General features: G+C 38.9%; 4 protein-coding genes across 7 annotated transcripts in view; 1 reads left to right on the forward strand and 3 right to left on the reverse strand.

Annotated features, from left to right (window-relative positions):
- Window positions 1–3,760: 3,760 nt before the first annotated feature.
- LOC106744223 (coatomer subunit epsilon) lies at window positions 3,761–7,351 on the reverse strand. Its single transcript, XM_014618800.1, has 3 exons — window positions 7,221–7,351; window positions 6,365–6,853; window positions 3,761–6,220 (listed from the first exon to the last, which is right to left on the reverse strand). The coding sequence occupies exons 1-3, from the start codon at window positions 7,320–7,322 to the stop codon at window positions 5,912–5,914; spliced, it is 900 nt and encodes a 299-aa protein (XP_014474286.1). The 5' UTR covers window positions 7,323–7,351; the 3' UTR covers window positions 3,761–5,911.
- Window positions 7,352–8,047: 696 nt separating this feature from the next.
- On the forward strand, window positions 8,048–10,336 carry LOC106744427 (iron-sulfur cluster co-chaperone protein HscB, mitochondrial). 2 transcript variants are annotated; one of them, XM_014619192.1, is made up of 5 exons: window positions 8,048–8,203; window positions 8,424–8,628; window positions 8,851–9,229; window positions 9,653–9,909; window positions 9,988–10,336. In XM_014619192.1, exons 3-5 carry the CDS (start codon window positions 8,876–8,878, stop codon window positions 10,115–10,117), a joined length of 741 nt encoding a protein of 246 aa, XP_014474678.1. In that variant the 5' UTR covers window positions 8,048–8,203; window positions 8,424–8,628; window positions 8,851–8,875; the 3' UTR covers window positions 10,118–10,336. The 2 variants fall into 2 exon arrangements, with proteins under 2 accessions (XP_014474678.1, XP_014474687.1); XM_014619201.1 differs by having other exon boundaries at window positions 8,447–8,628.
- A 2-nt stretch (window positions 10,337–10,338) lies between these two features.
- On the reverse strand, window positions 10,339–11,482 carry LOC106744437 (adenylate kinase isoenzyme 6). The gene is made up of 4 exons (XM_014619214.1): window positions 11,313–11,482; window positions 11,043–11,180; window positions 10,778–10,929; window positions 10,339–10,702 (listed from the first exon to the last, which is right to left on the reverse strand). The coding sequence occupies exons 2-4, from the start codon at window positions 11,083–11,085 to the stop codon at window positions 10,367–10,369; spliced, it is 531 nt and encodes a 176-aa protein (XP_014474700.1). The 5' UTR covers window positions 11,086–11,180; window positions 11,313–11,482; the 3' UTR covers window positions 10,339–10,366.
- A 505-nt stretch (window positions 11,483–11,987) lies between these two features.
- The window catches only part of LOC106743836 (laminin subunit alpha-1), a 142,935-nt gene continuing 133,304 nt past the window's right edge, over window positions 11,988–21,618 (reverse strand). For all 3 annotated transcript variants that reach the window (XM_014618066.1, XM_014618057.1, XM_014618073.1), the window contains 16 exons: window positions 21,425–21,585; window positions 21,195–21,333; window positions 20,818–21,055; window positions 20,558–20,731; window positions 20,026–20,192; window positions 19,774–19,932; window positions 19,557–19,705; window positions 18,854–19,141; window positions 18,339–18,507; window positions 17,630–18,043; window positions 17,092–17,277; window positions 16,334–16,665; window positions 15,872–16,178; window positions 14,904–15,342; window positions 13,999–14,367; window positions 11,988–13,613 (listed from right to left, as the gene is read on the reverse strand). In XM_014618066.1, coding sequence (XP_014473552.1) covers window positions 13,471–13,613; window positions 13,999–14,367; window positions 14,904–15,342; window positions 15,872–16,178; window positions 16,334–16,665; window positions 17,092–17,277; window positions 17,630–18,043; window positions 18,339–18,507; window positions 18,854–19,141; window positions 19,557–19,705; window positions 19,774–19,932; window positions 20,026–20,192; window positions 20,558–20,731; window positions 20,818–21,055; window positions 21,195–21,333; window positions 21,425–21,585 — 3,834 coding nt within the window. In that variant the 3' untranslated portion in view covers window positions 11,988–13,470. The remainder of the gene's footprint in view (window positions 13,614–13,998; window positions 14,368–14,903; window positions 15,343–15,871; window positions 16,179–16,333; window positions 16,666–17,091; window positions 17,278–17,629; window positions 18,044–18,338; window positions 18,508–18,853; window positions 19,142–19,556; window positions 19,706–19,773; window positions 19,933–20,025; window positions 20,193–20,557; window positions 20,732–20,817; window positions 21,056–21,194; window positions 21,334–21,424; window positions 21,586–21,618) is intronic.

The following is a 21,618-nucleotide window of genomic DNA, read 5'->3' on the forward strand; positions in this document are numbered from 1 at the left end:
CCCCCCCCCCCCATAATAACGTCCAAATTTGTATATCAGTCATTTAAAAATGCAGATGTGCTTACGAGGTGAGCGCAGTTGGAACAATCGGGCCTACGGCTGACATAGATCAGGATTCGCATAAAGTTTTCATTCATTCGCTCGGAAATTTGTATGATAATCACGTTGTACAGTCTAAATATATCTTGTTATCCATCAGAAGTGCGGATGGACCGCGGAGCTGTTCGAACGAAAAGACATTTTTCATTATACTATTGCTTCCGTTAATTTCGAAGATTCCGTTGACAAATGAGAGAGACTTTCATGCCCTGTATGATATCTACGACAAGAATTAAGATCGATTGAAGAAAGATACGTGGTTCACGGGTTATTTTAAACTTGTTACTTTTTGGCTGAAATGATTTATTCGAGACGAGGAGAGGATGAAACGAGTACAATTTGTGAAATTCATCAAGTCACTTTGACAAACCCTTTCCCCGCAATACTATTAATAACGGTTATTCCTTGAGAGTTTATTGTACGAGATAATCATTGGAGAGTTGTTGAAAGTAGGAAATAATTATTGTTTTGTAACGAGTACGCCAAGATAAGTGTGAGTGTTCTGTAGAAGATATATAATTTGTGTCAGCACATTATGCGGAAGAAATTCCCATTCATGAAATATTCGTGAAAAGAAATGCTGTGAAAGAAGGGTCGAAAGTTCAGTTCGGTGCATAGATAGATTTTTAAAGTGTAATTCCATATAAAGAAATTTTAAAGATAAAATCTATCCAGTGAGTAGGTCGTCCATTTCAAACTTTCGTTGACGAATTTAAGCAACGTAGAACATGTTATTATCGTGTATTGCGTACATCGCTTGGAACGCTTTTTTTTTTTATCTTTAATAGAGCGTATAGTCACTTGATTTGGCATAAGATTGAAATTTTCTATCGAATTTTCTGGTATGTGCAATAAAAAAATATTTATTTATTTATTTTTATTGTTGAGTTACACACTCTGCTTAGAGTTTTCGACCCTCTACAATACCATTGATGTGTATTTCTTTTACATAATGTGCTGATGAAAATTTCCTCCATAGAATGCTAGTTCATTCGATTTGGTTCACTCGTTGCAATGGTTATTCAGTTTCAGCAATTTTCCGACAGTCACCATGTATGTATATCTTTATGTAATTTGTTAAATACGTTCTATATTGAAGCATTATAAAACGGACGTGTCAAAGAAGACATAGGTTTTGCGCAGTATCTTTTATTTTTAAAAAAGAAAAAAAACTTTGAAGGGAAGTGTGTGAGATGTTGGTCTACTATCGATAGACAATTATGTATTAATTTGATTCCTATACTTCTTAATTAATTAATTAATTAATAACCGTCTACCTAATTAATTAATTAGGAACCGTCATACCGATTATTTGTTACACATACATTGCACAATCTGGAGATATTCAGAAAAACTTATGATAATGACAATTTTTTTTCTTTTTTTAATTAAACGATATGACATTGGCGATATAAACGATAATTTGTTGTTTTTTATTTCGTGAGCGGTCAGCGAGTGAACAAGAACAACGTATTTATTTTCATAGTTACTTTCTTCCTCTTTCTCCCGTCACATTCTCCCCTCCCCCCCCCTTTTTTTTCTTTTCATTCCGCGATGGTCCGATCGAGTCGGGCGAAACGTCTGAATCCGTGATCAAAATTATATTTGTTAACTTCGGAATATATATACGTTACGAAAAATGATTACATATTTCAATAGTTTCACGATTGGTTTACACGATAATAAACTTATTTATGTGTTATCTCTCTTCGTTTCTGTATAATAGACTCACAAGCATGAGCGATATCACGCAAACTGTTCCTGTTCACACTAGGGTTGCAATTATGTGCCTCTATTTGGTGGACTTTGAAAAAAATTGACCAAGCTGACCATTACAGGTACCTCATGTATATAAGTGAGGTAGTTACAGACTTACGGAAGGCTTTAGACTCTTTTCTAATACCTCTTACAAAGTAGCGTACATCTATGATTTTGGAAAAAAAAAGAACTTACAGACAAATTTAACAGGGCATATATTATGAGTGTAACTGTTGATCCTGCTGAGTTTTTGTGTTTGTGATATATACTTTGCCCGATATATTAACAGATCCAAAAGAGAATATCTGCGCATTTACGACTTAATAGAACGCTGAAAAATCGTTTGACTTAGTGTAAGTGCAAAGTGAAGTGAAGTTAGTGAAGTTCTTAAATTATAAAATTTTGGGACGTGCTGCGCACACACACACACACACACACAGAAAAATATCTCATTTGCTTTCTCGTGTTTATCAACAGGGTAACCTAATTTGAAAAGCTAAATAAAAAGTGTTTGGTTTTGAGGGAGATATCTGGATATCTGGAAGATAATGACGGATATTCTGGTTACTATAGGTTTCGGAAGCATTGCAATTGTATTCAGAATTAAAGATTTCTTCACGGTGTACTCCTTACATTTTTAAACGACTTGTACACGTCTGGTTTCGATACGTTGAGATCTTTTTAAAACATGCACCTAGTAAATAACAAATAACAGTGACATTACATCGCAATGTTATAATTTCCCACTCTCAATAACGTAGCTATTGTGTACGTGCTTATATTGCATTTACATTATTGAGTTAAAAACGATAACATTGATGTAATGTTACTGTTATTTGGTGCCAGGTAGTTGTTGATAAAGTGTCAGAATTAATATCGGATATTTTTATACCCGGGTGCCCAAATCTACAACACGGATATTATTATTTCGATGTGTTCAAAACCAAATTCTTTTTAACGGAATCGTGTATTTTTCTCCACATAAAAATATTTCCAATCTGCGTATAAAAGTATCAAAGCAAGCTCGAGCGAAAAATAAATACTTCACCGAGATGTTTCTTTTATTTGATTTTGACATCCTCTCTAAAACCGTGAAAACGAAATATTTCGTAAAATATCGAGAGAATGTCAAAATAAAAGAAACGTTCCCTAAAAAAATACATGAAAACTAAATATTTTGTAAGATATTTACTTTTCATTGATCTTTTAACCCGACACTTTTATGCATGGAATGAAAAATAAATCAGAAGAAACGATAATACACAAATACACAATTTGGATGTTCCGATACCCGAGTAACGTCTCAAAAACTCGGATACTTGAGAAGTATAGCCGGATATCCGAAATTGACGTCATTAATAGTCATATACTTAAAAATCCTACTGCGTTGACTGCAGATTTAGATGCTTCACCTTATTGTGCACCGTTTTTGCTTCTTACTTGCCTTTTAAGTTCGTCACGACGAGCAACGTACGGGGGCGAAAGTGAATCCGTCATGCGTGTAAATATACATTGTATAATTCTTCTCCTTTTTTTTTCTAACACGCCGTTGCATTAAGAAATAATATAATTTGTATATGATCTGTAGTATATGTGCGCGCTCGAAACAGCGACTTTTGTTTCACATAGAATTAGTATATTTGTTACGGACTTAAGGAAGACCCCAGTGGTCGCGCCGAACTTTCGAAGTTTTTTCATGAAGACGAGAAGGCGTTTTCCAGATTTATATATATGTGACATGAACTTAAACAACCGCATCACGTAGCTGTGCTGTAATAATTATGAAAGCGGTTTTTATGCCGTCGGAAAATTACTGACAAGAAAAATCTGTAGAAGTGTCCTTCTCACGGATTTTCACGGCCTTTGGATATGTTGCGGAGCAAATAAAAATAAGAGACTTGTACTTTTTTTTTTTACATACGCCTTCTCACATGGTTAAGGGCTGAAGCAATCTCTTCTTTTTTTTTTTTCAAAGGAAATCCGGTATAATTAATTGTAAGCGAATATGGTCGAGCTGTTGCTTCGATTACTAAACACGCGAGAAAGTACAGGTAAAACAACAAACACGTGTCTCTTATTTTAACTACAACATTCTCTGCGACATTCGAGGCCCGTAAAAATTGTGGATACTTCCATATGGGTATTCTTGTGACACACACACACACAGTTCGTCAAGACACATGCACAAACATCAGAAGTCTCAACTGTCTTGAGCCATTGTGATATTAGTTTAAGAGAATATCGGATATATATATATGTATGAATTGATCTATATATATATATATAATTATAAGATTATATGATAGATATTTTTTTAATAACTTAAATAAGAGAGTCATATCACACGTAGACTCGATGCATTCAGCCTTTGATTAACATTAATTTAAAACGATGTTAACATACACTTTGGTCTTGCTCTATTAATCGTAATCGATAACTGATATATGCTTCGTACGTTATATAAATATACCCAGAAATAATATAATTTTATGTATATATATATAAAAAGTCTACCGAACATCACACACACAGACAAGACTTAATGCAAAAAAAATAGTTTTGTTTTATGTACAGTTTGACACTTCTTACGTTGTAAAATCAGTGTGCTCTGTTGCGTCTAGTACGGTTCTTTGAAACCCATCGCCATCAATAAAAGAATTAAATTGTTTTACACATACCTGCCTGTATGTATGTTATTTGTGCCATTAATTTTGGAAATTACAGACAAAAGAGTCGGTTAGTTGGGATTCTACCGAAAGTTCCCCAATTCACGATTTTGCGCACTTTTTTAATTAATATCGTCACTTTGTAAAATACGGTTTCATACGTCGCTTTCAAAATTAATGGCTTATTTTATGTGAAATCCTCTCAAATACCCAGTTACTTGTTACGAATTTGTCTTTGAAGAATCTTTAAAAAAAGAAAAAAATCTCCAAACGAGTTTATTATATGACAAATTCAAAATCAATTTTTCCTTTACAATATGAAAGTTGAAGTTCTATTCGTCGAATTATTTGCGTGAAGAATTAACAGAAATCGATGAGTAAATTTTCTCAAGGCCGCCACGCACACTGACGAGACTATCTTCAACAAATGAGTTACCTACAAATATATCAAGAGATATCTTGAGAAATACAGAGAGACATGTTGCGAATTCGTACATTCATAATTGTATGAAATATTTTATTTCAATATTTCGCTCATTTTTATACATCTAAATCGGTAATACGAATATTAATATGAGGGAGACGATTGCACGTGAAACTAATGTCGTATTCGTTAATAACTTATGATTTTATAAAATGGCAGCCATATTTTTGTGTGATTACGATGTGTGTGTGTGTGTGTGTGTGTGCGCGCCCGTGTTATGTGTGTGTGTGTGTAATATTAAGATAAAATGGACAAGAGATCGTCAGAGATTTTCTCAGTCGCGTAATCACCTCACGGCTCCGATCATATTACGATTTCGAACGTCCTCACGTCGCCTATATATACGATCTCCCCCGTCTTTCTATTTTCCGTTAGCGCAACTACTTCAATGATAAAAAAGAAAAACAAAATTGGAGGAGTAAACGTGTACATCTACGTGAAGGTGGAGGAAAATCTACATAGAGAATCACCGCTTCCTATCCCGCGGGAAAGTCGTTGGGAAATGCTTAGAATGTTTGGAATCCGGTACATGCTGGTGTTATTATCGTGCAAGCGTGTATTATTGTTTTCAAAGGCCCTACCAAGCTAACGTCGCTATGGACGCGCGCCGAAACTGCTCTCGACAAAAAAGACCTCGCAACGGAAGTGTGTACGTATCTTCAGCAATGAAAACTGAGGCTAAGCTTTGAGACGCACTGCATAGTTATATTTGCTTAGATACTCCGAGGAAGATTTCCTTAGCTGCGAGCCGGGATAAAGCTTCATTCTTTGGGAGACCTTCACGGATCACTGGATAATCAATCTCGCTTTGCAAGCTCGTGTTTAGGTATCGTCTACGTCCGATCGATACGCGAGTCCCGTCGATTCCCTATCCCACGGAATGCCACAATCTGCTGAGGAGCACTCAGGCGGAGGAGGAATACTGCTTTTTGAGCCTGTGGAATTCTATCTCTTTCTGCAAGTACTCCTTGACAAAGGGATGCTCCAAGTGGGAGTCTTTCAGCTGGCTCAGGTAACGGTTCGCCACTTCCGGCGGTTTCCCCATGTGCTGGGACAGAACGATCATGTTGATCAACGTGTCCGGATTATTGCTGTCCTTATCGAGCGCCTCCTGCAAGGCGGTCTCGGCCTCTTCGTATTTAGCTTGTCCGATGAAGCAAGTAGCCTGCCCGTTCAGCAACATGCTCGTGCTCGAATGCTTGTCGATCATCTCCTGAAATATTTCCCATAATCGATTATCGTTGGAACACGTGAGAGTTGTGTTTTAGTTCTAGCGAGAAGCTAAATGGGGAAATGCGAGAGGAAAGGGATAGCGTGCAAGTCTATATATTATAAAATTGATCGGCATTCCTCTCACTTGGAAGATGTAATAGGCGTCCTGCAGTTTGTCGCCGCCACTGGTTATGTTCAACCACGCTTGAGCGAGTTGGGTCAAAGTGGCGTCGTCGTCCTTCTCCTGCATCGCTTTGAGCTCTTTGCGGGCCAAATCCAGCCTGTCCATTTTAAGATATATTTGCAACGTCAGCGCCATACATTCCAAGTGGTCCACATCGTGCAGTATTCTGAGCGCGCCTTCCAGATTCTTCTCGTGGTAGTAAATGGTCGCGGCTACGATCAGGAAATTGTGATTGTCTAAATTCGAGTGACTGGCCGCTTTGTCCAGCTCGGCCACTATAGCCTCCCGATGATGAGGATTGGCAAAGTAGTCGGCTAAGGTCTTCAACGGCTGCAAGTCCGGAGGGGACGAGTTGTTGATCTCATCTAACACTACGCGAAACTTCCTCTGCGCTATATATGCGCGGTAAAGGAATACGTTTCGCTCCATGGCTACTTCTGGCGAGGATGGCTGGAAAAAGTAAAATTAAGTGGAAATTTGGCCGTTATTTTTAGAAAAATTATTTTCACAGATCTGAAATAATCATATTATTATATATACGTGTGTGTGTGTGTGTGTGTTTTGTATGTAAAAAGGATATTTAAAAAAACGAATACCATATCACATTTCTTCTAAATTGAGAAATTTTAGAATAAACATCGTTCGTTCATAATTACACATGATTATTTTACAAAATTGGAGTAATCTCAGAGAAACGTCAATGTTGCAACGTGCAAGAGCGTCTGCTAAGAGGGACAGACGGTTGCTGCTTGCGTCAAAAATCTAAACGAAGTAATATGCGGCATTATGTAGCAAATGTAATTAACGAGAAATTCACCTTGATCTTCTGCGCCTCGTTGATGCATTGTTGATAATTACCGATGTAAAAATGATTTCTTACGTCGAACAGCTCATCGATATCCTGCTGCTGACGTGCCATCTTGTCACTTTTGATCACTTCGGCGCTAGTCTAGTTTCTTATTTTTCCTTCTAATGGCCCTCGCTAACCAGTACGATGGGCGATATGCGATACGCGACGTGCAATATCCAATGAGCGTGTTGCTTTACCAGAAGACCAAACGCTCACTGGATATCGCGCGTGTCGCATGTCACGTCGCGCATCACGCTGGTCTAAAGCCCGGTTTCACCAACGCAAGTTAATCAAATCGGCCGATTAAATTCAACTCTTCCGTTGGAACTATCCGATCGCATCGTTGTCAGATAGAATATCCGTGTCACATTTACGGATTAGGATTGGGATTAAATTGAAATTTGACCAATCAGAGTAAGTTTAACTAAAGAGTTTAATGAACTTTGTTCTGATTCGTTGAATTTTAATCCAATCACACTATGATTGCGATTTGGATTACGATTGAGTTACTTATTAATTCTTTGAACGCAACATTTTACTCACTTCTACTTACATTCGTAATCTTTGAAATGCGTTCTTAATATGCAAAAAAAAGTCGGAGTGTTTTACAGAATCAAATATTCATTACGTAAGGATTTTTTTGCATTACTATGCATGTCGAATTTAAACTATCGACATTCTACAGAAGTCAATTACGACTATCGATTAGGGGAGTTTCCGTAACGAATACTAGATGGCAGTGTTCAGTTCAGACTACTTTGTCAAGGAACGTAACCCGGTGTTTCTCAATAGTACTCATCTGAACGTACTTTGCATATATATAACTTTCGCAGGTAACGTGAATCAGAAGTTCCCTCGAATGACACCACGGGGCTAAATCCGGAGTCCTTTAGTGACTCTTTCGCCGCTCTGAGGAAGGTCCCTGGATCTGTGGCAGGAAGTGTCGTAGCGTAAGTACTATCAGCCTTGTAACCGTTTCGCGAACTTAAGAGAGAGGAAGCTTCGGCTGATCTTTTATCGCGATGTTGGTGCAAGAGTGTTGGTCAAAGCAAAGTAATGTGTAACAACGCGTTTTTCTCTCCGCCTCCGTCGTTCTCGGAGGTGGAGGAAAGTTACGTTGAACTGAACAGGGCCTATCGTACGAGGAAACTTCTTTTTTGCTCGAGGCAGTAAATAGCCACATACGATGACAGTCAAGTTGCAGTGCAAACTTTTGCTTCGGCAAACTTCGCGATGTACCCAGGGTATCCAGTGAGAAAAGTTCCCCCTTGAAAATGATCAAACAATAAGTTCTCTTGTCGGGTGTGCGAATAATGTGTTGCGAAATTGATCGAGAAGAAATACCAACGAATCGCATCAACTGTCAACGAATGAAGTAAGTGTTTCGATCGTCGGTGTGTATAACGTTATTGAGAATAATTCGATTCATTCAGGTTGATGCGTATATGGGCGAAAGAGATAAGATATATTCCAAATTTCTTTATTTGAGAAATAATTGTACATTTTCCTCTTAACTGATATTGTATGGTGAAATTTCTTTAAACGTGTTGTATATTTGTAGAAGATATCAGTATATATATATATCATTTTGCTATAGGTTATGATAAGGTGCTTCTGACAAAATGTTTTCGATAAGATTCATAAAAAAGTCCAGCGCAGCACTAAGTCCGCTCAAGCAGCAGTATAAGCTGTATTGTACATCAAGAAATACAGTACAATCTACAGTCGCTACTTCAGTTGGAAGTTTGCGATTCTACAGTAACAGCCTGTCCAAATGTTGGAATTGTGACTACATGTACAAATCGGAGCTGTTCTGCTCGAAGTGTAAAGTATTGCAGGAACTGCCGCAGAATTTGAATTACTTCGACATCATGGGAATTAAGAAAGATTATAATGTGATAAACGAAGATATTCATAGAAAATATAGGGAATTGCAAAAAATGCTGCATCCTGATAAGTTTGGCAACAAATCTGAGGTAAGTATACAACAAGCAAAGTGTTAACAGTGTGCTAGCAAATTGGTAGCAAATTTTACAACAAAACTACAACCATCTGTAACTATATCAAACTGGTACTTTGTTAATATAATAGAGTCTGCTGACATGATTTGATGGTAAATTGACAGCAGAAACCGATGAGATCCTGCTGCCAAACTGTGCGCAGCAGAGTCTGCTTGAGTTCTGCTGCCAATCTGCTGGCATAGCATGTCAATAAGCTCTGTCAGATTTTTGTAAAAATTTATGGCAGGCTCTGTTCAGAATCTGCCTGTATAGGTTTGAGTATCTGACAAAATAATTATATATATTGTTTATGATATTTTTTATTACATTTCTCAATTTATGATTACATAAGATTTACTTTTCATATCTGTAAGTAAAATTTCTTTTAATTATCAATAGAAGGAAAAACAAATCTCAGAAGATGTATCGTCCCTAGTAAACAAGGCTTATAGCACTTTGGCACATCCATTAAAAAGGGGGTTGTATATGTTACAATTAAAGGGTATATCTATACCAGAAGATACTATCAATTTGGACTTAGAATTTCTTATGGAAATTATGGAACGCAATGAGGAGATAGAAAGTGTGATTGAAGACAAAGACAAAGTCTTGGAACTGGCTAAGAAATCCAAAGAAGAGCTCGATATTCTGTCAAGGTAGTTTCCATTTTCAATAACTTTGATACATGTTGAATGTTCCCTTAATTAATACTAATTTCTTTATATTTTTCTTAGACAAGTAGCGGAAGCATTTTGTAAGGAAGATATTAAAACGGCAGCGAAGATCTTAACAAAAATGAAATATTATGACAGTATAAATAACAGGTTAAAGAAATTGAAGCATGATTTAGGTATAGTAGAGTAAGTATATTGCAAAAAAAATGTAAATCTGTTATAAAATATTTATGAGGCATCACTGACTTTGAGAAATAAGAGAATATTCCCATGTATTACATGTATATATGTAGATTTATACATATATCTTAGATCATGTATGTATGTATATACATCATTTAATTTCTTATTATTTAATGACGGAAAGGATAAAAAAGATAATGTGAAAGTACAATATGACAAATATTGATATATATATAATAAATATATATTTTCACATTTATGTATTATCTATTTTCCATTGTTCCAACCACTGACATATTCTTTTTACATTATCTGCCAATTGATCCATGTTATTGCTCATCAATTCATGTACAATTTCTTCCCTGTAGGATGTTCTTGCCTCTTCGAGAATCGTTTGGAAAATCTCACAATCTATGTTGTCTTCCAATTTCTTGCCGCTATAACCTCTTTCCTTAAGACGGTCGTATAAGATTGTATTGTCCGTTCTGAGCACAAATACGATGTCGAACCATCTTTCGGGGAAGAATTCGGCACCGTGATAATCCACAATCTTTCCCCCTTCGTTCATAAGATTCTCCATTCCATCCAGCAACTAAGAAGAACAATAAAAAAAAATGTACTCAACAGCCATGTGCATTTACACATATGGTGACGAAGAAACTATTACCTTTTCCTCATCCAACACTCTACATTGGTACACTTCGTCGTACTCTTCCAAACATTCATTTTCTATAGCTAATTTACTAACGTCCAACCATACCAATCCACTTTTTTCCGATAACATACGAGACATCAGACTTTTGCCCACACCAGGTGTGCCTGGAAAAAAATGTATTGATTATCCCAAGAAAATATTTGAAATTTACGCAAAATATAACGCGTATTTAAATTATATATAATAATGTTGTTATTATTATTATTATTATGTATACCCGTTATCAAAATATTTGGCGCACTTCTCTGCATATTTATCATTCCTTAATGATACAAATCACAATTAGGTTTTGGAGGCATCAATAGCTCTCTCTTTCTCTCTCAACATATAGCTACGGTCACTTAAAAAGCCTAATCTACAATGGACAATAGGAGTATGTTTATAAGAAGAATAAGAAATTGACCAATCATATGCGACTGTAAGGAGAATAATCGACTATGATTGATTAATTTTTTACTTTTACTCTAATAAGTTTTAATTCACTCACTGCACTAACAGCACAATTTAAAGAATATAGTTATTCATATGTCACAGTTCAGTTCTATTCAGTTGTAGCTGTACCGACCAGATGTTCAACTTTTCGATTATCTCTCTGGGTATGTTCTTTAATTCATAATAGATGCACCCAGAGGTTTATTCACGTTGATTACACTTTTGACACTCTTGCATCTAATGCCCGTTGCACACTGAATGCGATGAGCGATATCTAATGATAGCTTTTCTTTAGAGAGGCCAATATGCAACGGGCGTCAGATGTAAAAGTGTCAAAAGTGCAATCAACACGAACAGACTTAAGATTTTACTTTTTAAAGTTACTAGCTAGGAACATTATTATTACTAGAAAACACATTCTCCTATTGGCTATCGAATCGTCGTATGTTCGAAATTGGACCCAGTATTAATCCTTCAGTATTATTAAAGGAGCGTAAGTTAATCATAATTTGTTTAAGTTTGCAAAAAGTAATATCAAACTTTTCCTGTTTTCTAAGCTCAAAGTTTGGCTTGGAGGACGGAAATTTTCATCGAACGAAGAGGTTATCGCATCCGTAAACGATTATTTTGCAAAGCAAGCTAACTCATCTTTAAAAGGGTTGTTAACCCTTATCGGTCGTAAGTCACCTCTCACGTGACAACAATACTTCGTCGCTGCGGTCGTACGCACGTAGGAAGTGACAAGTTCGCATATTTACCGAAATCAGCTGCAACCTAGTGAGAATCACGCATAAAAAGCTGGGGTCCAATGAGGGTTAAAAAGGTTGGAGCATCGCTGAAAAAAGTATTCCGACTTAAAAGGAAACTGAAAAATAAAACTGCATTTGACCGTAAAAATACTTGTTTTTATGTTAGGCTCAAAACTTTTCAGACTATCCTCGTAGACCGACACTAATATAATCTATCTTTATCTTTTAATATGTAAAGGAAGGTAAATAAAAGCAACATGGTTGTACTTTCATCGTTTATATATGTTCTATACGGAATAGAACGAGCCCGCATATTTTATGTGCGCATTATTTGTTAATCTTCGTCTGTATATGTATAATATATTACAATTCATCGACCGATTATCGAGACTATGAGACGCAAGTTATATTAAAAATATTCTCCCTCGAGGATCTCTCATCTTGTGCCCAATTAAAGGGCGTTTGTTCTTTCTTTGTTTCATTTAAAGGGCATTTACGCGTCCCCGTGAAATCTCTCGAATGGAATCCGGTTCGACACCGGAATATGGTGTCAATAACTCCGATAATACGCCTACATATCGGAGAAGTCTTACTAATGTTATAAAAGTATAAAACGTAGTCGCTTTTTTGCTCTACTCGCTGTCCCGTCCACACGACGCTCACGAATATCGGATTCGCGTTATACGATAATAAATAACGGCTTCTTTATATAAATACTGATGTACAAATTATCTAGCTTGACTTATGGCGACTTACGAGCAATTAAACTATATATGGCAGTGGTCTCGCTACATACTCGTGAAAATGTTATCGTCTAACATGCGTTATACGTATGTATGTATGTGTGTAAGACGAACAAATTTTTCGCACCATCATTTATCTATCGGGCTGGGATCGACGCGCACGGTCCCTCTCTCTTTCTGTCACGAATTATACGACATTTCGCTTAACAAAACGACCTACGGTTTAGCATCTTTTGGCTTTGTTTTAAGTCTTACGTCTCAACACATTGCGGACCGCATATGTGATTGTATTTTACTCAAAATTAAAATATACAGTTTTAGTGTATACGTACTTGTAATGCTTCTTTAATACAATATTGCAACGTTATCCCTTATAAAGGGACATCAAGAGACAGAATATACAGGTGAAGTTTCTTCCCTGAAAATGTGAATCGACAATATTTCTATTTCCCACAAAGACATCTACGTCTTACATCCACGTCGAATCCACGTAAGGAAGTGGATTCCACGGATGTCCTCATAGGATACTCGTCAATGCTGCAAGAAGCTAAAGACGTCGTCGATTCGCGTCCTCGGCCCGCGATGTGTTAAGAACCCGCCCACATGCGAATATGGCACGTTAATCTCAGTGCGATCGCGAACACCCGGTACGATTCCTCGAGCAGTCTTTGGAACTAAACGCCGAACGCAGAGCTTCGTCCTCATCCTTCGTCGCGAGTTGTCATTGAACCGGACAGGAGCTCAGATGGATGTTGTGCAGCTCAGCCATGTCCGTCCAGTCCCGCCTCTCCCCTCCTATCATCACGTTCCTAATGCACCCGTTGAAGTGATCCCGTGTTATCAGCGAGCCTTTTTGAGCGGACGCTAAAAGAGCAACAAATCGTTATCGTACATTGCGAAGGTTCCTCTCTGTTACTGTTATTTGTGAAAATTCACGTCAAATTCTATTCCTCGCTACAAAGTTCACTCGATTATTATTTGAACCTTCGCGCTTGTAATAGTTTATATCAATTAGCTCTTCGTCAATTTTTCCATCAGTTTTTTGCGCAGTATATAAACAAGAAATGGACATAATTCTTAGCTGTGGCGAACGTTTTTTTGCGGCTTTTCACATGTATCTCCTAATTCTATGATTTTACTTGTGTAAATAATTAAAACACATAAAGTCAATGTTCTTTCAGCTCCCGAAACTCAGAGCAGACGAGTACAAAGGATTAGTTAATGACAGAAACATGTTCTTCTTGTTTACCTGGTATACCGCCTATGTACAACGGCCCGTAGGTAGTGGAGTCGGCGAAGTGATAATTCGCTTTTGTGGGCAGGCCGTACTTCTGATCCAGCTCGTCCACCTTGAGCGCCAGCTCCTCGTCATTGTACACCGCCTGAATCCTGTGCCACCGATTGTCGCAGATCGCGTACGGACTGGCGAACCGTTGCTCCACGTACAACGGATTGTTGTCGCCCAGATCACCCGACATGATTACCCTGCCGTTGTTGAGCTCCAGCGCCAAGGAGGGCGAGCCGTCGGGCGCGCTGATCGACAGCAGCACGCCGGACAATTCCGACGTTCTGAACTCCAGCTGGAGCTCCAGCACGGCACCCAGCTCGAAATTCTCCTCTGGGAGACAGAGCAACACTTCCATAGAGACATGAATGTACAACAATAAATACTGAAAAGGTAATATTAAAGACAAAAGAATACCTCAAAAGTCTGGACATCTCCGACTTTTTGGTAAAAACTGATGTCTAATTTGTCAGTAGAATATTTTTTTTCTATGAAGGGTGTCTACAATATATTTAATTTCATAAAAATTAATTTTCTTCATTATTTTATTGTTATTTATCTGTTATCTTAGAATAACACTTAGTTACAAATAGAGTTCCTTTATTTAGCAATTCTAAATATTATCATTTTTTATCAAGTAAGAGGCTAGCCCAATCAGTAAGGAGTTGGAGATGTCCTCTTAAACGTGGTCTACACTGGGCAGTAGGTGTATCTTTATAAAAAGTAAGACATTAACCAATCGTAGTCGACTATTCCCCTTACATTTGAATACGATTGGTCAATTTCTTATTATTTATTTGAGGGATTCTAGGTTGAGGGTCTTTAATATTACTGCGTCGGTAATACTAATTACGATCACCGCGACTTACGGTAAATGGCGTACGCCTCGTCTTGGAAATATGCGCCGCTCTCGACGCTCGGGAAGCATTGGCCGACGTTGAAAGCTCTGCTGGTGGAGCCTACCATATCGTAAACGTTCCCGTTGACTCGCAAGCCTCTGATGCAGCCCTTCAGAGTCTCCAGTTTGGTGACCACGTTATCCGGCAGAGGCGTCCCGTTCTCCGGAAGACCTCCTATGTACATCATAGACGCCAGGCCGGCTCTCCTCGGCAGTTTGAGAGTGCGCGGTGTCTGGGTGTCCACCAACAGAGTGAGCTTCCTTTCTTCGCGACTGAGGACGACATGGTGCCAATTGCCGTCGTTGAACGGTGTCTTGAACAGCATCTCTCTGTGCTGCTTACCCTTTAGCAATAGAAGAAGCTGCCCGTCTTGAATAACCACCATCAGATAGTTCCTTAGTCTGAGACCCTATTAAATGCACATTATTATTAACAATGTAACTCTGTATATTAATAAGCATACGGAGAAAATTCTATAATAATTTATAGTAAATATTAGTACAGAATTTTGCAGCCAAGAAATACATTGGTTTTCTCTCTCAATTTATTATCTCCCTGTGTTCCGTGCGCATTGTTTGCAATTTAGAAACTGTGAAAAAATCTACTGTTAAAAAATTTATTATGTTCTTTAACAAGGTAAACGTTATTGATGAACTTAATTTGTTATTCCTGCAGTATTAAACATGGTAGAATTAAAAAAATGTATAGGAACAAGAAACTAACATTCTCTCCGTGTATAATAACATATATTACAATATATATATATTATAATTATTAAAAATAAATGTTGGCAAAATCAAGCTATAATATAAGCAACGTAATTAGAATATAACAATATTTCGATGAAACTAGTTACGCTATAGCTGCGCGATTTTAATTGATGAAATAATTGTTTCATCAGACAAGGTCAAGATTTGATGGCGATATAGTTTCCTTACCGGGGTGATGAAAAGCAGCCCGTTAGGATAATACGTCCTGAAATCGAATTCGATCACGTAGTCTTTCTCCCAAAACTTCTTGAAGTTGAGATAGAGCTGCGTGTGACTGTGCGGTTTATCGCCGAATTTTAGAGCGCCCGGTTCTAACGAGTAATACGGCACCTTTTGGCACCCCTCGGGTTGCGTAGACATTCCCCGGGACAGCGATGCCGAGGGCACGTAGCTCGGCGGGTCTTTCCCCATGCTCGGCCCGGAGCGGCCGATCAGAGCGTGATCGAAGTTAATGGCGTCGTCGAATCGGAGGATTCTGAAATAGGAATACAGATTTTTAAATAATGTGATTTTATTTAATGCGATAGATCGATGAGTGTCATTTTATGGACATATTCCTTAACACAGGAGTCTTAATATTAAAAATCTCAATTTCGACTAAGTATTAAATATTTTTTCTCCGGAACTTACTCGTCATTGACAATCACATCCTTGATAGCACCGTACAACGGCGTGTTGGTAGTGACCATTTTGGTGTTATTGATGAGAGCTGGCAGTCCGCCGAAGAACAGCCCTTTGTTTGCGCTCGGAGCTTTGATGGCTGCGCTGGTGGCTAATCTCCCTGTGCTCTGATACGCGTCGTCGATCCTCAGTTCCACCTCTTTCCTTCTCTTAATGACGGTGACCGAGTGATATCGGCCGTCGTTGAAAGTGCTGTTCGACTGCAGAACCAGCTCGCCCTGGCCGGCGTTCAGACGCACCTGCACTTGCCCGTTGACGATGCATACGGAATAATAGTTATTCTGAAAAACAATTGGTCGGACATTTTTCTGTTAATCGTACGAGATAAAGCTTTTCCTTTTATTATTGTCTTTACATTAGCTGCGTTCAGCAGAGAGAGATAAGCTCAGTGAGTGCTTGCTTAGCAATTATCGTCTGTGACTGGAATATTTTTCCTAGATTCCTGATAGATCCAGAAGAATGTACCAATCAGGATCAGAATAATCATTAAGCGCTCACTAAGTTATTTTCTCCGCTGAACGCAGGCACTGTTTTTAACGAATTTAATTGATGCGTTGTCTTCATTGTTCTTTATTTTGTCTTTGTTTGAAATCACACGATGTTATATTAAGTATGTGCGAAAGTTTTAGTCTTTACATTCGCAATTTTTCGCTTTATTTTCATATAAACGAAAGACTGAAACTCTTTTGCACACATCTGATACTTACATTTTCTCCTTGGCCTGTGTTGCCGACACTTGGCCTGTCCTCGTTACCCTCGAATGTGGAAAGAAGCAGCATGGCTGCTTCTTGCGGGGTCCTGAAGGAGAAGCTTAGAACGGAGTGTTTCTTCCGTAAGGTGTACGCGGGATGCTCCAGGTAGCCGTCCCCGTAAAATCCGACTATCTTCAATGGCTACGTATAGAGATACATAATGATATATTGGCAAAGTTTGCACTTAAGGCTCCTGTTTCCTCGCTGCAGCCATCTTGCTGCTTATTGACGTCAAAAGCGAGAAAATGTGTGCTCAAAATTCTCGCATAATAAAAGGATATGTCCTTAAAATGATACTTGTATATATAATTTGATTGAATATGTACGAATATATTTTCAAAATATTCCGCTTTCTCGCGTTCTCGCTTTCAACATCATCAAAGAAGGTGACTGCCATGCGAAATCAGAACCCTTAACAGTGAAATATATGACGATAACGTCTCTTTCGAAGAGAGAAGTGGAAAGAAATCTCCCCGAGAAGACGAACGCTCACCTTTCTACGACAACTGGGCTCCACCCCGTAATACAGTTCCGCCATCGGATCGTAACCTTGTTGTACCACAAGATTGGACATACAGCCGAGGAACGACACCTGGGAAGGTAACACCTCGTCGGCGCGGAAACTCGGCGGCAAGCCGCCGATGTAATACTTGGCCTGCGCCAAATTAGGGAGGTCCTCTTTCCTAGGCTGAGGCGTGGGCGCGCCGATCCGCTTGTCGTCAGAGTCGATGCTTAGACTGCACTTCTCGATGTGCTTTTGCACTTGATACTGCCTGCCGGCGTCTACCTTTGTCCAGTTGCCAGTGTTATACTTGTACGTTGAGGACATCTCTATACTGACGTTCCCGCCGTAGCCGACGTCGAGGATCACCCTACCTTCCCGCAAGTAGATCATGATATGCTGGTTCTATGAATTTAAAATTAAATCAATCAATTGTTGTAGAAATTAATATTCTAAGAATTCGAAGATAATAATAATAATAAGGTTTTCGGTGAATATGGAGTCTGCTACGATTTTCTGTATGCTTTGATGGTGAATTCGCCATCTTCCGCAAGCGTAGATAACGACGATAATTACATAAATGATAAACAATTCGTTTCTATCGAGCGTAATAAAGTCAAACTTGACTGACAAATCGAGCCGAACTCTTAGACCGTTATTCTGGATTATCAAGACCGAGGAGAATTCAATAGATTCTTACGTTATCCGGGTTGATCGCCAAGAACAGCAACGCGTTCTCGTCGTATGTTCGAAAACTGAAGGACACTCCGAACATATACTTGCTGTACGGAGCGGACGAGACTCTGTTCCTCACGGCGTAACCTTTGCCATTGAAACTGTAAGCTATATCGTCTCTGGCGGCTTCCACTCTGTAACATGAACAGTTAACGAAATAAAAATAACAGTTGAGAAACAACGAAAGAGAGTGTCCACGTATACATAGTGAAACAATAAATTGGCATCATCTTGAATATCTTCGGAAAATAAAAAAATGTTTCATTAACCACTAGATATAAAGATGAAAAGAGATTTACATTTACAGAAGGCGCGTTCGAAGTGACGACCATTGGTATCAGTGCAATTTCTGTTAGATAAATTTTTCTCCTCATATTTCGAAGATATTAAAGATAACAATAGCTGTTATCTCGTCCTATATAGATTCTTCTTTAAATTTTATCGAATAATTCTTTTAATAATCTTTACGAACGATTTTACCCTTCCACGCAGGCTGCACAGGCCATATCTGGCGCGGTCGAGACAAAATTCCAGAGGCCGATCTGCTTTCCATCGAAGATCACCTGATGTACACAACCGGCGAGGCCGTTCGGCGCAATCAGTTCCGTCGGCTTCTTCTGCGACTTGGGAATACCTCCTATCCACACTCGGTCCGTAGGCAGAATGTCGAAACGACCATACTCGGAGTTGGTGGAATTAACGACAGGCAAATACTTGCCGGATGTGGATATTTGCTTGCGCACGCTCAGCTTACCTACATGTCGAGTTCTGAGGTTGTCGAAAAACATCAATTGTTATATATATACAAATGCTCTTGATAAATCGATGTAATAACATCCGCAATTATGCATGAATCGCTTGCCAAAATATCGCGAAAAATATATGTAAGTTTGATCATTTTATAATAAATATATAATTTTATAATACATGTATTAATTTTGTTTTTATATTAGTATAAATTGTGTACATATGATACTTCATTGTTCTCACTCAATATCTCTATAAATAGTTAATAAAATTATTCCTCTATTTCAGTTGTTAAAACTGTCACACATGTGTAATTGACGTGGCAGTCTAAAGTCGGCATTCATAGTCAGGTCTTATATATAAGATCTAACTATGAATACGGTCTATGTGTTAATTTCATCGACATCGATCTCGCGTTAAAATGTGCGTCGCTCACCTCTCAGCCTCGATCCGATACCAGAACGTGTCGTTCTGCGGATCTCCGCTTTCGAGGACTTCGGGATGCGTCAGGAGGCCCGTACCGCCGCCGACGTTCCACAAAAACCGTACTCTCCTGTCGACTATCTCTAGAGCGATGAAGTCATCCTGAAACGAAATTAGAATATCAGAAAATGCAGCTTACGCGATTTCTTATCGACTCCCGCAGAACATACGTTTATTCCACTGGGCAAGTAAAACAGGGAACCGTCTTTGCGCCCGGCCGGAAGCGCGAATGTCATCACGATCGACGAGGTCGCCGAAGGTTGCAGTGTCTCCGGTCTGTAGGAACGGATGCATTGCTTGTCCTGCGCCGATTTCAGAGAGACGCGTATCTGTAAGAAGTGAAGAGCATATGTGAAAAGATGCAGATTTTAGATGATCAGATTTTAATGATCCCACAATAAGGAAGCAACATCTATCCTTACCCCGTCGGCGGTATTACGGGCCTCCGCGATCTTATCTTTGAGATTCTGTAGCTTCGTAGCTAACGTGTCGTTCCACTTGTCGAAGACAGCCTTCCGCTTCATCGCAGCGTTCGACAAGCTGATCAACTTCGCGTCGGCTTTCTTAATATTGCTCAGTGCCTCTGTCACTAAAGCACATACAGATATTTTTATGAAATGAATTTTATTTTTGAAATGATGTGCCGACTTTCAAAACGTCTCTAATGGATTTGTAGCTATAGCCATCTACACTGAGCTCTTAAAACTAACCGAAACATTTAATATATATTTAAATGTCCGTTAAAAAAACATTTCGTATATAATTATGTATAAATATACATAACTGAGCATAATTATATTAAATTATGAAAAAAACACACAACATCTATGATATTCTTATAATTACATAAATTTTATTATATATATGTATATGTATATATTAATAAAATTTATATAAATCTGAAATGTGTATGTGGATGCGTGTGTGTAAATCAATTTCAACAGAGGACCCTACGTTTCTCGCTGGCCAAGCTGATCTTCGAGTCGCCTTCGCGTTTTAGTTCGTTCAACTTTGGCCTCAGCCTGTCGGCGATCCCCTGATTGTAATCATCGATCAATCGTTGCTTGTTCCTAATCGATTCCGTCACTTCGTCGTTCTCGTTCAAAATATTCTGCACATCCTCGTGGACTGAACGAAGAGAATAGTCATTAATCGCCATCTGAGTCCTCCCTGACTCGACAAACTTACTTTCGGCCTTCCCAATCGCGACTTACACTTTTTGCTGCTGCCCTGAAGCTCCCGCAGTTTTACGTTGATCTGATTGTCTCTGATCCCAGTGCTGTTCAACGTGTCTTTCAACGTGTACACGGCTCGTTTCTGCGCCTCTACTTCAGCGCTCGCTTTCTTGACTAGTTTATTATGCTCTTTCGCCGTTTCCCACTGGCGAGAGGTTTTGGAAAATGCCTCCTTGGCTTCATCCAACAGCGACTTTCGTTCCGAAGGAGGGAAGACCTGAAGAAAAGATTCACGTTACATTCAACAATATTCGGAAATCTCAAAAACTCCCTGGAAATTACCATGGAATCTATCAATGAGAATGACGTTAATCTTCGAAGTTTTTAGATCGGTGAATGCTCGGAAAATTCCTCACCTTCGCGTACACCTCCTCGATAGCCGTCTTAGCCGCCAGTGCGGTGACCTTCGCCGCTTTCAGACCATCGACGATGTTCTTGTAGGCTTGACTGGCCTTCAAAGGGCTGGCTGCGATGTCCCGCGTCTCGGCGAACAAGCTGCTCGGCATAAACGACGAAGTTACTCTTCGTCGAGTCTCTCAACGAACGTGTCGATCGTATCGTTATTATTATTATTATTATTGCTTACCTCACGTACTGGTCGGCGTAATTCGATAGATTCTTCGCGTGCGTCACCGCTGGTATCACATACTGCTGGTTGTACTCGTAATTCAACCGGTATAGAATTTCCTCCCGCATGGTCAGCTTCTCCTTCCAATGCGCCAGTTTGTCTCGCAAGCTCGGGAGATCCTGGGCATTGCGATTAACACGTTTGCTATCAGC

The sequence above is a fragment of the Dinoponera quadriceps genome, unplaced genomic scaffold, assembly GCF_001313825.1.
Source record: "Dinoponera quadriceps isolate SergipeBrazil2010 unplaced genomic scaffold, ASM131382v1 scaffold9, whole genome shotgun sequence".
In the NCBI taxonomy this organism is placed as follows: Eukaryota; Metazoa; Arthropoda; class Insecta; order Hymenoptera; family Formicidae; genus Dinoponera; species Dinoponera quadriceps.

Bases quoted from the DNA above. Each gene is read 5' to 3' on its own strand.
- LOC106744427 (XM_014619192.1), top strand. From the start codon at position 8,876: ATGTTTTCGATAAGATTCATAAAAAAGTCCAGCGCAGCACTAAGTCCG. The intron at 9,230-9,652 runs GTAAGTATACAA...AATTATCAATAG, and splicing joins AGTTTGGCAACAAATCTGAG to AAGGAAAAACAAATCTCAGA. The intron at 9,910-9,987 runs GTAGTTTCCATT...TATTTTTCTTAG, and splicing joins GAGCTCGATATTCTGTCAAG to ACAAGTAGCGGAAGCATTTT.
- LOC106744437 (XM_014619214.1), bottom strand. From the start codon at position 11,085: ATGATAAATATGCAGAGAAGTGCGCCAAATATTTTGATAACGG. The intron at 10,930-11,042 runs GTATACATAATA...ATTTTTTTCCAG, and splicing joins GCCAAATATTTTGATAACGG to GCACACCTGGTGTGGGCAAA. The intron at 10,703-10,777 runs GTAATAGTTTCT...TGTTCTTCTTAG, and splicing joins GAGTGTTGGATGAGGAAAAG to TTGCTGGATGGAATGGAGAA.
- LOC106744223 (XM_014618800.1), bottom strand. From the start codon at position 7,322: ATGGCACGTCAGCAGCAGGATATCGATGAGCTGTTCGACGTAAGAAAT. The intron at 6,854-7,220 runs GTGAATTTCTCG...TACTTTTTCCAG, and splicing joins ACGAGGCGCAGAAGATCAAG to CCATCCTCGCCAGAAGTAGC. The intron at 6,221-6,364 runs GTGAGAGGAATG...GAAATATTTCAG, and splicing joins ACGCCTATTACATCTTCCAA to GAGATGATCGACAAGCATTC.